Source organism: Myotis daubentonii, chromosome X, assembly GCF_963259705.1.
Source record: "Myotis daubentonii chromosome X, mMyoDau2.1, whole genome shotgun sequence".
NCBI lineage: Eukaryota > Metazoa > Chordata > Mammalia > Chiroptera > Vespertilionidae > Myotis > Myotis daubentonii.
In genome coordinates, this window is record NC_081861.1 from 26,639,964 (window position 1) to 26,657,389 (window position 17,426).

Sequence of the window (17,426 nt, forward strand, 5' to 3'; positions counted from 1 at the left end):
TTTGATGTAGGCCCATTTGTTTATTTTCTCTTTAGTTTCCATTGCCCTAGGAGCAGTATCAGAGAAGAAATTCCTTCGGCATATGTTTGTGATTTCGCTGCCTGTGGATTCCTCTAGTATTTTTATGGTTTCCCGTCTTATGTTTAAGTCTTTTATCCATTTTGACTTTATTTTTGTGTAAGGTGTGAGTTGGTGGTCTAGTTTCATCTTTTTGCATGCATCCGTCCAATTTTCCCAACACCATTTATTGAAGAGACTGTCTTGACTCCATTGTATGTTCTTGCCTCCTTTGTCGAATATTAATTGGGCATAGTGGTTTGGATCTATTTCTGGGTTCTCTATTCTATTCCATTGATCTATATGTCTGTTCTTGTGCCAGTACCATGCTGTTTTAAGAACAGTGGCTTTGTAATACAGCTTGATATCTGGTATTGAGATCCCACCTACTTTGTTCTTCTTTCTCAGGATTGCTGCAGCTATTCGAGGTCTTTTTTTTATTCCAGATGAATTTTTGGAGCATTCGTTCTAGATCTGTGAAATATGCCATTGGTAATTTAATGGGGATTGCATTGAATCTATAGATTGCTTTGGGTAATATGGACATTTTGATGATGTTGATTCTACCAATCCATGAACACGGTATGTCTTCCATCTGTTTATGTCTTCCTCTATCTCTTTTTTCAGTGTCCTGTAGTTTTTTTGCATATAAGTCTTTTACCTCCTTAGTTAAATTTATTCCTAGGTATCTTAATTTTTTTGGTGTGATGGTAAATGGGATTGCTTTTTTAGTCTCCCTTTCTGTAAGTTCACTATTGGTGTAAAGAAATGCCATTGATTTCTTGGCATTAATTTTGTATCCTGCTACATTGCCGAATTCATTTATTAAGTCTAATACTTATTTGATGGAGTCTTTAGGGTTTTCTATGTACAGTATCATGTCATCTGCAAATAAGGACCGTTTTACTTCTTTTCCAATTTGGATGTCTTTTATTTCTTCTTGTCTTATTGCAATGGCTAGCACTTCCAGTGCTATGTTGAACAGGAGTGGTGAGAGGGGGCATCCCTGTCTTGTTCCTGTTATTAGGGGAAATGGTTTTAGTTTTTGCCCATTGATTATGATGTTGGTTGCAGGTTTGTCATATATGGCTTTTATTATGTTGAGGTATGATCCTTCTATTCCTACCTTGCTGAGAGTTTTTATCAAGAAAGGGTGTTGGATTTTGTCAAATGCTTTTTCTGCACCGAATGATATGACTATGTGTTTTTTTATCTCTCAATTTGTTTATGTGATGCATCACGTTTATTGATTTGCGGATATTGTACCATCTTTGCATCCCTGGGATAAACCCTACTTGTTCATGGTGTATGATCTTTCTGATGTACTGCTGGATCCGATTTGCAGGGATTTTGTTGAGGATTTTGGCATCTATGTTCATGAGAGATATTGGCCTGTAATTCTCTTTCATTGTGTTGTCTTTGTCTGGTTTTGGTATGAAGGTGATGCTGGCTTCATAGAATGAGCTTGGAAGTGTTCCTTCCTCTTGAATTTTTTGGAATAGTCTGAGTAGGATAGGTTTTAGTTCTTCCTTGAATGTTTGGTAAATCTCCCCTGTGAAGCCATCTGGCCCCGGGCTTTTGTTTGCTAGAAGCTTTTTGATTACTGCTTTAATTTCTTCCATAGTTATTGGCCTATTGAGATTTTTAGATTCTTCCTAATTAAGTTTTGGAAGGTTGTATTTTTCTAGGAATATGTCCATTTCCTCCAGGTTGTCTAGTTTGTTGGAGTAGAGTTGTTCATAGTATTTTTTAACAATCCTTTGTATTTCTGTGGGGTCTGTTGTTATTTCTCCTCTTTCATTTCTGATTTTGTTTATTTGGGTCCTCTCTCTTTGTTTCTTGGTGAGCCTGGCTAGAGGTTCATCAATCATGTGTATCCTTTCAAAGAACCAGCTCTTGGTTTTGTTGATCTTTTGTATTGTTTTTTTTGGTCTCTATTTCGTTTATCTCCGCTCTGATCTTTATTATTTCTTTCCTTCTGCATACACTGGGATTTTCTTGTTGCTCTCTTTCTAACTCTTTGAGTTGTAGGGTTAGGGAATTTATTATCATTGTTTCTTATTTTTTGCAGTAGGCTTATAGAGCTATGAACTTCCCTCTCAAGACTGCTTTCACTGTATCCCATAGGTTTTGGATTGTTGTGTTTTCATTGTCGTTTGTTGCCATGATGTTTTTATTTTTTCTTTGATCTCTCTGGTAAACCATTCATTGTCTAATAGCATGCTATTTAGTCTCTATGTGTTTGATTTTTTTGAATTGCTTTTATTGTAGTTGATTTCCACTTTTATGCCATTGTTATCTGAGAAGATGCTTGATGTGATTTCTATCTTCTTGAATTTGTAGAGAATTTGCCTGTGATCCAATCTATGGTCTATCTTTGAAAATGACCGGTGTGCACTTGAGAAGAATGTATATTCTGTGGCTTTGGGATGAAATGTTCTGAAGATGTCAATTAATTCCATCTGATCTAGTGAGTCATTTAGGATTGATGTTTCTTTGCTGATTTTTTGTTTAGAGTATTTGTCCAATGGTGATAGTGGGGTGTTGAAGTCCCCTACTATGATTGTATTGCTGTCAATCTCTCCCTAGATCCCCTCCAGAAGTTTTCTTATGTATTTGGGTGCTCCTATATTGGGTGTGTATATGTTTACCAGAGTTATTTCTTCTTGTTGGATTGCTCTCTTTAGTATTATGAAGTGGCCTTCTTTATCTCTTCTTATGTCCTTCACTTTGAGATCTAATTTGTCAGATATAAGTATTGCTACCCCAGCTTTTTTTTCATTTCCATTCACCTGAAAAACCTTTTTCCATCCCTTCACCATCAGCCTTTGTGCGTCTTTTTTTCTGAGGTGGGTTTCTTGTAGACAGCAGATATATGGGTCATGTTTTCTTATCCACTCAGTTACCCTATGTCTTTTGATTTGGGCATTTAATCCATTTACATTTAAAGTGATTATTGATAGATACTTGTTTGTTGCTATTTTTATTCTTTACCCCTGTGTTCCTTCTTCGTTTCCTGTTTTTTTTCTTTTTACAGCAGACCCTTTAGCATTTCTTGCATTGCTGGTTTGGTGGTGATAAATTCCCGTAGTCCTTTTTTGTTTGTGACGCTCTTGATTTCACCCTCAATTTTGATTGATAGCCTTGCTGGGTACAGTATTCTTGGATTCGGACCCTTCCTTTGCATGACTTTGTATATTTCATTCCATTCCCTTCTTTCCTGATGCATTTCTGTTGAGAAATCAGTCGCTAGCCTGATGGGGGATCCTTTGTAGGTAACTTTTTGTCTCTGGCCACTTTTAAGATTCTTGCTTTGTCGTTAGTGTTTGCCAATTTAATTATAATGTGCCTTGGCATCGGTCTTTTGGGGTTCATTTTGTTTGGGACTCTGTGAGCTTCTTGGATTTGTGTGAGCTTTTTCTTCCCTATATCAGGGAAGTTTTCTGTCATTATTTTTTCAAACAGGTTTTCTATTCCTTGCTCAGTTTCCTCTCCTTCTGGCACCCCTATTATGCAGATGTTATTTCGTTTTGTGTTGTCCCAAAGTTCTCTTAGGCTCTCCTGCTTTTTAAATTTTTTTCCTAGAAGCTGCTCTGCTTGAGTATTTTTTTCCTACCTTGTCTTATAGCTCACTGATGCAGCCCTCTGCTTCTTCTAGTCTACTGTCGATGCTTTCTATTGAGTTCTTTATAGCAGTGATGTCATTTTTTATTTCTTCTTGGTTCTTCTTCATTTCCTCTTGGTTCTTACACATATTGTTGAATTTGTCTTCCATTCTTTTCATCCACCTTATGACCATTTCTCTGAATTCTTTCTCTGACAGGTTGCTTGCCTCCATTGCCTCCATTGCCTCCATTTCGTTGACTTCCTTTTCTGGTGATGCCTGATTTTCTTTCATATGTGGGATGTTTCTTCTTTTCCCCATGATCTCTCTTTTCCAGGTGTTTGTTTATGTAGTTCTCTCTCTGCTGCACTGATTTAACGGCACAAAATACAACACAACAAGGCACAAAGCACAAGGCACTGAACACAAATGTATTCATGATACTAGTAACCCCAAATAAAGGTGACCACCAGATCAAAGAGAATTAGGGGATAAGGAAGAAAGAAGAGGCAAAGAAAAAGGAGAAAAAAAAGAAAAAGAGGAGTGCAAAAATGAAATTGGGAAAAGGAAAAAAAAAAGTAAGAGAGAAAAGAAAGAGAATGAAATAGAAGAGGGGATGAAACTATTTATATGTGGAGAAAACTCCAATAGAACAGCCACTAATCCCAGCAAATTCCAGCAACAGAATGCAAACTACAAACAACAATTGATATCAAGAGATGCGAGGGAAAACAGGAGCAAAAAAAATAAATAAATAACTGGAAAAGAAAAAGAAAAACAAACAAACAGGAAAATAGAAAGAAAAAGCAAAACAATCTCACTAACAAGCATAAAAACCCCCCACAATATACTGAACAATCAAGTAAACAACAACCGAATGACAGAGAGAAAAAAAATTTGGATAGTGAAGAAAGAGAAGAGAGAGGTGTATATGGATTTAGAGCAGGGGATTGGAAATTAGATATATGAGTAGGGTGAAATTTTAACGGGGTAAAAAGAAGGAATAGGGAAAATCTAAAGCAGGAATAGGGTAAGAGAAACAGAACAACAAAAGGAGAAAAGTGAGGAGGAGAGTTTTGGTGTAAAGGTAAAGTTGAGGTAGAGTAAAATGATGCTAAAGGAAAGATGAAAATAGAATTTAGAACACTAATCCCAAAATAAGATAAAGAGAAAATATAATGACACTTTAAAAAAAGGTAAAATGGTAGTAGTAATAATACTGGTTAAAAATAGAAATGTAGTAATTAAAAAGGTAAAATCAGGTGATGAAAAAAAAATTAGTTTCTTAAGTAAAAGGTGAAAAAAATAAAATAAAATGTGCAGTAGTGAAGGTCCTTCAGTTCTTCTACTCTTCTGTTTGACACACCTTAGTCCTGTCAGGTATTCAGGAGAGTGTTGAAGTTCCCTGTGATACACTGTTCCTCTATGTTGTAAACCACTGTCCTGATTTTAAAGCAGGCTGTATTTGTTTCCCAGACTGCCTTTATTTGTGTTTACAGAAGAGTAAGTTTGTGGTTCAGCCTCTGGGTGGCAGTGTTTCTGGATTGACCTCCGAGGCTATAAGTCCTCTCTAGCCAGTAGTTTGGGAGAGCTGTTTCTGCCACAGAGCTGTTTCTTTGATTGTTACTCCCAGCTCTGATTCCCAGGTTCCACAAAAACAACTTTCCCCTGCAGTCTCTGCGAGTGACCCCAATTGGGCGATCCTATGTATTGGGTTTAATAATCAAACTCAAAGATTTAAGGGGGAGAGAGAAAAAAAGGCCTGAGGAGGTGCGTGAGCTCTCGCAACCCTCCACTGTCCAGCTCTGTGCGCAGTCTTCTGCAAGTCCTCTTTCCCCTGGCACTAAGCAGCTGGTACACTGGCAAAATCCGAGGCTGCCTTTTTGCACCCAGTCCATCTATGGGCTTATTTTTAGTCTTCCCTTCTGGTGGCAGCCCTGTGAGACCCCTTCTGCACTCGCGGATCACGCTGGCCCCAAGGCCACGGACCTTGTGGGGCACAGACTATCCCCCATGCGCTTTCCTCTCTCCAACCTGAATTGCAAACCGCACCCTTATCAAGACGAAATCTGACCTTCTGTGAGGAGGAGCAGGGCTCCTCTGAGTCCACGTATTCGCGCTGCTTTAGATCCAGTGTTTCTGGGTCAGTAGCCGATTCCTGGATGCCGTGGTTGCCGGGTCTTTGGATGTATACGCTTCCGAAAACAGCCACTCAAGATGGCGCAGACTACCCGGCTGAGCCAGCCATTCCAGGAGAGTTTTCAGCCACAGCCTCCAACAGTCCCCTTTCTACGGGAGTCCTCTGCCTTTCCCAGCTGCAAACTGTCCCTCAGCTGAATTTCCTCTGCCTATTCAGGCTAGATGTTACTTGGTTCAGCTGCTCACCCTATCTGCTCCGGGACACGGCATGGGACACATCCGTTTATACCATTGCCATTTTCTCCCCCCCCCACCGGTCTTGGGCCTTTTATTGATAGGTTTAGGGTATGCTGTCACCAGCTGCAGCTTGTTTGACAGATTTTAGCAAAATCTGAAGCCTGAGCCAGGACAGACCATTCATATGGAAAAGCTGTTGTGAACAGCTTGGGTGGGGCTGTAAATTGGGTTAGGTGTGATCTCAGGGAATCCCCAGGGTAGAGCAAACTGTGTGCTTCAGGCTGATTGAGACTCAGCTATGGATTCCAGTCATCCCTGTGACAGGGGACGTTCCATCCCAGGAACAATGACCCTTGCTAGCACCCCTGTCTGGGAGAAAGCCACCTCTGAGTTTCTGTCCCGATGCCAAACAATGGACCATGTAAGTTTGTGTGATGGCCCTTTAAGAGGAGCACCTGGGACTTCAGCAGCCTCCTTGTCACTCAACCACAATCTCTGCTGGTTTTTACTGCCCAAAGTTACAGGAACTTCTCTTCCTAGGTCTGGAACCCTGGGCTGGGGGTTTGGGGTGGGCTGGGACCCCTTATCCTCAAGGGCAGCCTCCATACAAACAATTTCCCTCCCAATTATAAAAACAGCACACTTGGGTGTTGGACCAGCCTGTTCCACACCTCCACCCCTCCTACCCTCCTACTAATCTCAGTGTGCTTTCTTTACCTTTCTAGTTGTGTGACTTCCATTCAGTTAGTTTTCAGGCAGTTCTTTTTTTGTTTTTTAATCTTTTATTCAGGCGGTTCTGAATGATGGTTGTTCTGTATTTTAGTTGTAATTTTGATGTGGCTGTGGGAGGAAGTGAGTACAGGCGTTTACCTACTATGCCATCTTGGTTCTCCTGACAGTATTTTTTATTTATTGATATTTTTTTTCGGTAAGGAGAGAGAAACATCAATTTGTTGTTCCACTTATTTATGCATTCATTGGTTGACTCTTGTATGTAGCCTGACCAAGGATGGAACCGCAACCTTGGTGTATGGGGACTGAGCTACCTGGCCAGGGCCTTGATTAGGACCTTTTAAACCTTCTTTCTTCATGTTTCTGTGTCTTTGCTTATGTTGTTCCCTCGGTCAGAATACCCTCCGTACATATCCCCACCCCCTACCCCTAGCATAGAAGTGTGTATCCTTTTCTTTAAGGACTACCTCAAGTGCTATCTCCTGGCCTCTCTTCCAGGTAGAATTATTCATGTAGTCTTCTAATCCCCTAGTACTTCATATACAATACTATGCATTATAATAGAGGCGGCTTTAATATTTATTTTGTTTTACCAGTGAGACTTGAGTTTCTTGAGGACAAGGCCTGTGCATTATTTATCTTTTTATCTTTGTGCAGCTCCTGACATAGTGCCAGGCCTATATATAATAGGCATTTAGATGAAAGAAAAGGATAAAAATTTGCATGCATGACTATACAGTATCCTATTTGATAAAAGTGGGAAAGGTTTAAATCAGAATCACAGCACGTGTACTCTAATATCCGGTAAGACAACAAAAAATTAATCATTTGTTATATTTACTTTGAATATATGAGAACTTGAAAGCAAACTATTAAATGCTTATGACTTATTTTAAATGAGTCATCTACAGGGTGAAAATCAGGTATTTTCTGTGATTGTATGTTTTAGCTTTTGCATTTTATTTGAAAAAGTCACACAGGGTACTAGCTAAGTAATGTTGCTTAAAATTAGATTAGGTAACAAATCATAAACATTGCACTTATCAGTCAGACTTCTGCCAGTTACAACTGTCTGGAACATATTCAACAACCCCCGAAGGAATCCAGAAAGGTCTTTAAAGTTGGAAGAAGAAAATAGCTCTTATGAAGTTTGTGCACTTGATGTGGAGGGGCGGGGGAGGCATAGTGCCACTCACATACCAAGACCTACTTACTGACTTTGAAATTTCATAGAAAACTCCATGGACAGTTTGGATATTCGACTTCCCTTCCAGACATTTTTGCTTATCTTGGGTTTCGGTAGAAAAAAAGATGAAAATAACTCTGCCATCCATGCTTCCTGAAGGCACTATAGTATTGTTGAGATGAGTGTGAAAGTGATTCTCATGTTTTTCTTCCATAAACCATGGAAACTTACTTTGTCCTATATTTTTTTGTTCTATATTTTTTTTAGTCTTTAAGAATTTTGATTGGCTCACATAAAATTGGTGGAGGGAATACTTACTTTATTCTACTTTATTTAAAAATCTGAGGTTTAAAAGAGTGATGTCTTTTTTATATCTCTTTGAAAGGGGGTGATTAAATTGAGGTACAAAGCCTTTATTCCCTCATTCAGGTATTAATGTTATTTATTGTAGGTTGAAACCTTGAATGTGAAAGGAATATGTATAAATTTCTTTGCTTAGTTAGCTAAAAGCTGTATAAGTAAGCCTAGAGGAAAAGTCAAAAGGCTTGTTTAAATGATTTGGGGGTCTATTTTAATGCATGCTAAACATGCTTTTTCATGGTGGGACAACAAATGAAAACAGGTATCATTCAGTTTTCTTTCTCTCTTCTCTTTCTAGATTGCCAAAATGCTTTGGAATTTTTAACTGACTTTAAGGAAAGTCCAAAATAGATTTGAGACTGTGAAAAAAGCTGCAGCAAGGGGGATTCAGTGCCAATGCATCAACAAAAAAAACAGCAAGATTTAGTGGAAGGAAATCTTCCTGTTTTTGTGTTTCCCACGGAGCTAATATTTTATGCAGATGACCAGTCAACACATAAGCAAGTGTTGACTTTATATAACCCCTATGAGTTTGCCTTAAAGTTCAAAGGTGAGTCTCCTAGGTCTATTTGATGGATTAAACTAGTCCCTACTAATTTTTTACTTGTAGAAACTAATTTTTTAAAAACACTAATGGTCATTGTGACTTTTTCTTTCAGTTTTGTGTACTACTCCAAATAAGTATGTTGTCGTTGATGCTGCAGGTGCAGTAAAGCCTCAGTGTTGTGTGGATATGTAAGTCCCAATCACTTCCTGGTAACATGTTTTAAATGTGTTAATATTTATATGTTTAAATTGAAAAGGTTTTTCTTGAAGCTATTCCCACATAGCATTTATTATACTTTGAATTTTTGCTGAAAGTTTTAGTCTATCAAAATTCTTGGAGAGGTAGTAAAGGGTAAAGGGAGTCAAATATATGGTAATGGAAGAAAATTTGACTTTGGGTGATGCTCACACAATGCAATATACAATTGAAGTATTATAGAATTATATACTTGAAACCTATATAATTTTATTAACCAGTGTCACACCAATAAGTTGAATTAGAAAGAAAAAATTCTTGTTAAGTTGCTAATAGATTCTAAATAGGTCAAACAAATACTTAATAATATTTAATTATGTTATAACTGATGTGTGTTAATATTTCTGTGAACATTTCCTCATTGTTGTGCTTTTAGTTATAATGGACATTTATGAAGGTAAAGTTCTAACTTATTCCTTTAAATTTCTCTAGCTATAATAAGAAATTTAACTTTCTTTGGAACATCTTGCTATTATAGTGAAATTTGGGAAACTAATAATGCTACACTCTCAGAACAATGGTAATATAAGTTCATCCAAAATGATTCAGCTAATAAGCTTTAAAATTAATCTATACAAACAGGAAGCAAGTGCATAACTACTCATCTATAAAAGGTTATCTGAGCTCTTCTAGATAATTTCTTCTTAAAGTGCCAGATAAATGACTGGTTGTTCAGGCTGTTCATACTTAATTTTCACTTTAGAACTGGTGATGACCAGATGGATCCATTGACCAGCCGTTAATTTAAGCCACCCAGTAAGCTGTATTTGTTTAAATTTTCTGGGAGAATGAGAAGCAGAAGTCTTTTCTTTTTAATAGACTTACAGCATTAAAATTATGTATCTTTAAGAATGTGTTTTTGCACACTTCTTTTGATTTTCATTCAATACAAAATAAGCAAGGACTATTCCAAAGAAATGTAGTTTCTAGCCAAATAAATGTGCTATCTTTACCTAATTGTTCTGTGTTCTCTATTAAGAACAAAGAAAAAAGAACAAAGTAAAATATATGGAACTTCAGATAACTCATAAAAATTGAAGTGCTTTATACTCTTTTCAGAGAGATACAGAAGTGTATTGTTAGCCTTCTGTTGGATTGGTCAGACTGAATTACTCATGCAAATGCTTATTTTTATCTGCATTCATGGATTTCAGATTTTAAGTCTAGGGTGAGGTTTGTAAAATGTGTTAATATTTTTGAACAATAAGTGGCAATAGAAAATTTATGACACTTTTGTGGAGGAAGAAACAATTTCATATATCTTATTTAGTAAATATTAATATATATAGATATCCAGAAAAAAGTCATTGCCAAAAGGAGTTTTCTTTGCCCATCATTTTTTTTTTAAAGCCTACAACCCGGGCATGTGCCCTCGACCTGAATTGAACCCGGTACCTTTCAGTTTGCAGGCCAATGTTCTATCCACTGAGCCAAACCGGCTAGAGCTGCCCATCATATTTTACTTTTATTCTCTGTTTTAGAGTATGTGCTTTCATCAAATATTTCAGCAGCACCCATTTCCTTTTGGGTTATACTGTGATTTTTTTTTAAAGCATCATTAGCAAATCTCTGTATTTGAATATTTGGTTATAATCAGTTAATATTATTTTAATGTATGAAATCTCTTGCTGAATTCTGTTTGACAGCCACCCCCCTCAAAACCTAAACAGCATTTGTTATTTTTAAATGTTTTCAGTGTGATTCGTCATAAAGATGTTCGATCCTGTCACTATGGAGTAATGGACAAATTCCGTCTCCAAGTTTCTGAACAAAGCCAGAGGAAGGCTTTAGGAAGGAAGGAGGTTGTGGCCACTCTTCTCCCTTCTGCAAAAGAGCAACAAAAGGAAGAAGAGGAAAAAAGAATAAAGGAACCATTAAGTGATAGCTTATTTTTTGAGCAGTCTTTTCAACCAGGTAATTTTGGGTGGTTTTTAAAGCTCTTTTGTGGTCTTACACATTTCTAACTTTAAAATAATTAGGGAGCTAAAAATAATTACTAGAAAAATAATCTGTTTCTTTAAAATTAATCAACTACTTTTGAAACAGAACCTAAAAATCAGGTACCTAAAATCGAGCTGAGGCCTAGAGCTGGACTTTGAGAGGAGAGGACTAAAGGATGCTGTAAGGAGAAGGCAAATGTTGCCATAACCTTTAAATCTATAAAACCTGAAAATGCAGGCACTGTACTTTATAATGCTATCACAATTTGGCAATTATATACTTTTGTTTCTGTGACTGTTCTATATCCTTTCTCATTTGATTAGTTCAAAGAAGGAGAGAGAGATTGTGTTTGGCAATAGTCCAAGCTTGGTGCACTGTTCACATTATTTTTGAAAAAAAAAAAAAGTCATTAAAGTTGAAGTTAATTAAACTAAGTAGATTATAATATCCCCTGTGAGCTATTGATTCAATCCCTCTCTATTCCTCATTTCCTTCCAGCTTAAATATATAGACATGTTATGATGTATTATTTCAACATTTACAGTATCCTCATCTTCAACTCTTTGGACATCTGTCCCTCTCCTTCTTAATTTCTCATTATCTCTCTCCAACCCTATTAAAAGAGGAGGTAGATAAATTTTCCATAGAAAAGCATGGGAACTTTTTGATAGTGATATATAAATGTGATAGCAGCTGCCCTTGAAATTGTCACGTAAAGTCTACTTGTCATTATATTAATTCATAGATTCCCTATCAGTCTGTTCATCTTAGCATGTTTATTTTGATAACACAGGGAGTAATGCCTCTTTGATTTACTGAGGCAAGGCTTCTGTCCGTGGAGGGAGTGCCCAGATTTTCTGGTGATAGCAAAACTAGGGACTGGGTAGTAGCTAGTAGATTGATTTCTTCTCAGCAACTGTTATTGACTGACAGGACCAGCTTTTCTTATTTTGAAGCTGACAGAGACCCTTTGTCAAATGCCACTTTGACCTCAGATTAATATTAATATTAAGTCAACTTATAAATATTTATGATATTTAAGATTCCCCTTTCACAATGCCTTCTCTAGAACAAGAAAGGCCATAAAATGAATATTTGTTTTTTATGTTAAACTCATAATTTAAATCAACTGCCACGATATTTTGAATTTAATTTTAAAATATCTGCTGCTTGTGTCTATAGATGCTTATGGCATACAAATGGTTAAAAAAGTGATCATTGGAGCCATTTGTAATTAATAGACCAGTTTAATAGCCAAGAATAAGAGTTAAAAGTTTAGCTGAAACTGGTTTGGCTCAGTGGATAGAGCGTCGGCCTGCGGACTGAAAGGTCCCAGGTTCGGTTCTGGTCAAGGGCATGTACCTGGGTTATGGACATATCCCCAGTGGGAGATGTGCAGGAGGCAGCTGATCGATGTTTCTCTCTCATCGATGTTTCTAACTCTCTATCTCTCTCCCTTCCTCTCTGTAAAAAATCAATAAAATATATTTTTTTAAAAAAAGAGTTAAAAGATTAGTTATATTTTATCCTCTTTTATTTTTATTTTTAAATTATTGATTTCAGAGAGGAAGGGAGAGGGAAGAGAGAGATAGAAACATCAATAATGAGAGAGAATCCTTGATCAGCTGCCTCCTGCATGCCCCCTACTGGGGATTGAGCCCACAACCTGGGTATGTGCCCTTGACCGGAATCAAACCCGGGACCCTTCAATTCGCAGGCTGATGCTCTATCAACTGAGCCAAACCAGCTAGGGCTATCCTCTTTTATTTATTTATTTATTTTTAAAATTAAATCTTTATTGTTCAGATTATTACAGTTGTTCCTCTTTTTCCCCCCCATAACTCCCCTCCACCCAGTTCCCACCCCACCCTCTGCCCTTACCCCCTCCCACTGTCCTCATCCATAGGTGTACGATTTTTGTCCAGTCTCTTCCCACTCCCCCCACACCTCTTTCCCCCCAAGAATTGTCAGTCCATTCCCTTTCTATGCCCCTGATTCTATTATATTCACTAGTTTATTCTGTTCATCAGATTTTTTATTCACGTGATTTTTATTTTTTTTATTTTTTTATTTATATATTTATTTTTTTATTTTAATATATTTTATTGATTCTTTACAGAGAGGAAGGGAGAGACACAGAGAGCCAGAAACATCGATGAGAGAGAAACATCGATTAGCTGCCTCCTGCACATCTCCCACTGGGGATGCGCCTGCAACCCAGGCACATGCCCCTGACCGGAATCGAACCCGGGACCCTTCAGTCCGCAGGCCGACGCTCTATCCACTGAGCCAAACTGGTTTCGGCATATTCACGTGATTTTTAGATTCACTTGTTGATAGATGTGTATTTGTTGTTCATAATTTGTATCTTTACCTTTTTCTTCTTCTTCCTCTTCTTAAAGAATACCTTTCAGCATTTCATATAATACTGGTTTGGTGGTGATGAACTCCTTTAGCTTTTTCTTATCTGTGAATCTCTTTATCTGACCTTCAATTCTGAATGATAGCTTTGCTGGGTAAAGTAATCTTGGTTGTAGGTTCTTGGTATTCATCACTTTGAATATTTCTTGCCATTCCCTTCTGGCCTGCATAGTTTGTGTTGAGAAATCAGCTGACAGTCGTATGGGTAACTGACTGTTTTTCTCTTGCTGCTTTTAAGATTCTCTCTTTGTCTTTTGCTCTTGGCATTTTAATTATGATGTGTCTTGGTGTGGTCCTCTTTGGATTCCTTTTGTTTGGGGTTCTCTGGCTTCCTGGACTTGTAAGTCTATTTCTTTCACCAGGTAGGGGAAGTTTTCTGTCATTATTTCTACAAATAGGTTTTCAATGTCTTGCTCTCTCTCTTCTTCTGGCACCCCTATAATTCAGATGTTGGTTTGCTTGAAGTTGTCCCAGAGGCTCCTTACACTATCTTCATATTTTTGGATTCTTTTTTCTTTTTGCTTTTCTGGTTGGGTGTTTTTTACTTCTTCGTATTTCAAATCTTTGACTTGATTCTTGGGATCCTCTTGTCTGCTGTTGGATCTATGTATAATATTCTTTATTTCAGTCAGTGTATGCTTAATTTCCAGTTGGTCCTTTTCATATCCTCAAGGCTCTCATTAGATTTATGGAGGGTCTCGCTAAATTTATCTGCAGTTTCTAGAAAATTCTTCAAAAACCTTAAAAGTGTGGTTTTGAACTCTATATCCAGTAGTTTGCTTTCCTCCATTTCTGTCATTTGTGACCTGTTTCTTTGTCTCTGCATTTTGGTTGCTTCCCTGTGTTGATAGGGTGGCTTTCTGTGCTAGGTGTACTATTGGGCCCAGTGGCACAGCCTCTCCAATTACCTGAGGTGGACACTCTTGGTGCACCCCTTTGTAGGCTGTGTGCACAGTCTTGTTGTAGTTAAGCCTTGATTGTAGTTGGTATCACTGGGAAGAATTGACCTCCAGGCCAATTGGCTGTGAGAATCAGCTGTGTCCATGGTGGGAGAACTTCTGTGCTGGAGATACCCTTATGGGGCAAGACTTGCTTCAGTGGGGCTTTGGTGCTCACTGAGTCTGCCCCTTGAGTGTGTCCCTTATGGATCTGAGGAGTTGTAATCTGGATGGTCCCACTCTGACCACTGGGTACACTGGCTCTTGGATCTCTAAGGAGGTGCTAATTTAGCCTCTGCCTGAGGCTACCCAGCAGGAACTAGGGAGAGATCTTCAGATTCCTCTTCTTTGTTTGGGATTTGGAGGTGTCCGGATGAGGCCCAGCTCTGCACGTTACTTCCGCACCTCCTCTGAGTCTCAGTGTGCTTTTCTCTTTCCTTCTAGTTGTAGAATTTCCACTCAGCCAGCCTTCCTGTGGTTCTGGATGATGTCCGTTTTATCTTTTAGTTGTATTTTGGAAGTGTGTGTGTGAGGCAGCAATTTCAGTTGTTTACCTATGCCGCCATCTTGGTTTCTCTATCCTCTTTTATTTTTAAGTGTATGAAAATTTAGGTGAAAAATTATCCTTAAAGGCTAAATAATTACAATGTGTATTAATTGAGCATTTTATTCTTTTTTTAAAAAAATATATTTTATTGATTTTTTACAGAGAGGAAGGGAGAGAGATAGAGAGTTAGAAACATCGATGAGAGAGAAACATCGATCAGCTGCCTCCTGCACATCTCCTACTGGGGATGTGCCCGCAACCCAGGTACATGCCCTTGACTGGAATCGAACCCGGGACCTTTCAGTCCACAAGCCGATGCTCTATCCACTGAGCCAAACCGGTTTTGGCTGAGCATTTTATTCTTACTTTATTTTTATAATGAATCTTTGGTATCTGAAATATAGTATTCTTCTAATTGTAAAATTGGAGTAGGTAAATACATAAAATTAGGTGATACTGGAATAACATGTGATCTCTGTTTTGAAAAAAAAAAAAATCCATGTCAGAAAGCTCAGTGAAAGCAGGCCTCTTGTCTGGTGTACCATTATGTTCTCGGCACAGAGTACAATTGTCCTTTGGTATCCGAGGATGACTGGCTCCAGAACCGCCCCCCCCCCCAATACTAAAATCAGCAGTTGCTCAAGTCTTATTCGGCCCTTTGTATCCATGGGTTCCGTATCTTCCAACTGAAAATCAATGGTTTGTTGAGTCTGTGGCTGACTATAGCTTCACTGAACTTCTTATTTGGTAGGGTCTGTCGGGTTGGCTTTCTTTGTCTTATAAGGTTTCCACTGCTATGGACACTCTAGACCAAGGGCGATAGGTTTCTAATGTTTCTAATATGGAATTGAATAAAGTTTTCTTCTTTAATAGAGTGCAATGGTGATTGATTTAGTCTGTATTGACAACGTGATATTTTAAACTTCTGTTTATTTTTTTATTACAGTCATGTGTCAATCACTGGGATACATTCTGAGAAATGTGTCATTAGACAGTTTTTTTAAAATATATTTTATTGATATTTTACAGAGAGGAAGGGAGAGGGATAGAGAGTTAGAAATATCGGTGAGAGAGAAACATCGATAAGCTGCCTCCTGCACACCCCCCACTGGGGATGTGCCCGCAACCAAGGTACATGCCCTTGACCAGAATCGAACCCGGGACCCTTCAGTCCGCAGGCTGACGCTCTATCCACTGAGCCAAACCAGTCAGGGCTCATTAGACAGTTTTGTTATTCAAACATCATAGAGTGCACTTACACAAACCTACATAGTATAGTCTACTACACACCTAGGCTATAAGTTATAACCTATTGCTTCTAGGCTACAAACCTGTGTAGCATGTTAATGCACAAAACAACACATGATTAAATCAAGCACAAGAGAGAATGATACAATCAAGAGACATGGAAAACATAAGACCTGTGAGGCTGCTGTTGCCTGCATAACATGGCATACTGTTTTACGGCAAACTCTAGAAGTAGAAAGAGTATACTATAAAATAATGATAAAAAAGTATATGTAATATAGTAAATACAGAAGCCAGTAACATCATCTTTTATTATCATTATCAATAATTATGTGCTGTACATAATTATATGTGCTGTACTTTTATACAAATGGTAGCTCAATAGGTTTGTTTATACCAGTAGCACCAAAAACATGCGAGTAATGTGTTATGCTATGACACTGTGATGGCTACAACATCACTAGGTGATAAGAATTTTTCAGTTCCATTATAATCGTATAGAACTACAGTTGTATATGCAGTCTGTAGTTGACCAAAACATCAGATATGGCACACAACTATAGTGAATTATGTGTAGTTTCCAGTATATAAGATTCTCAGGTTTATCATTAAGTTTCTCTGAACTAAAATTTTTTTATATATTTTATTGATTTCAGAGAGGAAGGGTGAGGGAGAGAGAGATAGAAACATCAGTGATGAGAGAGAATCATTGATCGACTGCCTCCTGCACGCCCCAAACTGGAGATTGAGCCCACAGCCCAGCATGTGCCCTTGACGGGAATCAAACCTGGGACCCTTCAGTCTGCAAGTCAATGCTCTATCCACTGAGCCAAACTGGCGAGGACTGAACTAAAATTTTGAAACAAATTGAGATTGTTTCTGGAGAGGTTTTGAAGTGGTATTATTTTTTCATGTCTTTAGCTTGGAAAGTGTTTATTAGACATGTTATCAATACAACAATGTTGTGAGGCTCTGAGCTAGCTGGAAAATGGTCAAAGGCTATGCTCATGAAAGATTTGGATTTTTAAATGTATTGTAAAGCAGTAAAAATGAGATTTGTTTCTAAAGTTTATTGTATAAAAACATATGGCACTAAATTTTAAAAAGGAAGTAACCCTTATAATACCATACACTTAACAAATATGCTGATATAAATGTTCCATGTTACTTTCTAGGACTTGTGTATGCACATAAATATAATCTTGTATATATTC

General features: G+C 37.8%; 1 protein-coding gene across 1 annotated transcript in view; it reads left to right on the forward strand.

Moving 5' to 3' along the window:
* MOSPD1 (motile sperm domain containing 1) overlaps positions 1–17,426 on the forward strand; it is a 42,664-nt gene that overhangs the window by 17,684 nt on the left and 7,554 nt on the right. The window contains exons 2-4 of the mRNA XM_059680460.1: positions 8,614–8,865; positions 8,975–9,050; positions 10,814–11,031. Of these exons, the coding sequence (XP_059536443.1) occupies positions 8,712–8,865; positions 8,975–9,050; positions 10,814–11,031 (448 nt within the window). The 5' untranslated portion in view covers positions 8,614–8,711. The remainder of the gene's footprint in view (positions 1–8,613; positions 8,866–8,974; positions 9,051–10,813; positions 11,032–17,426) is intronic.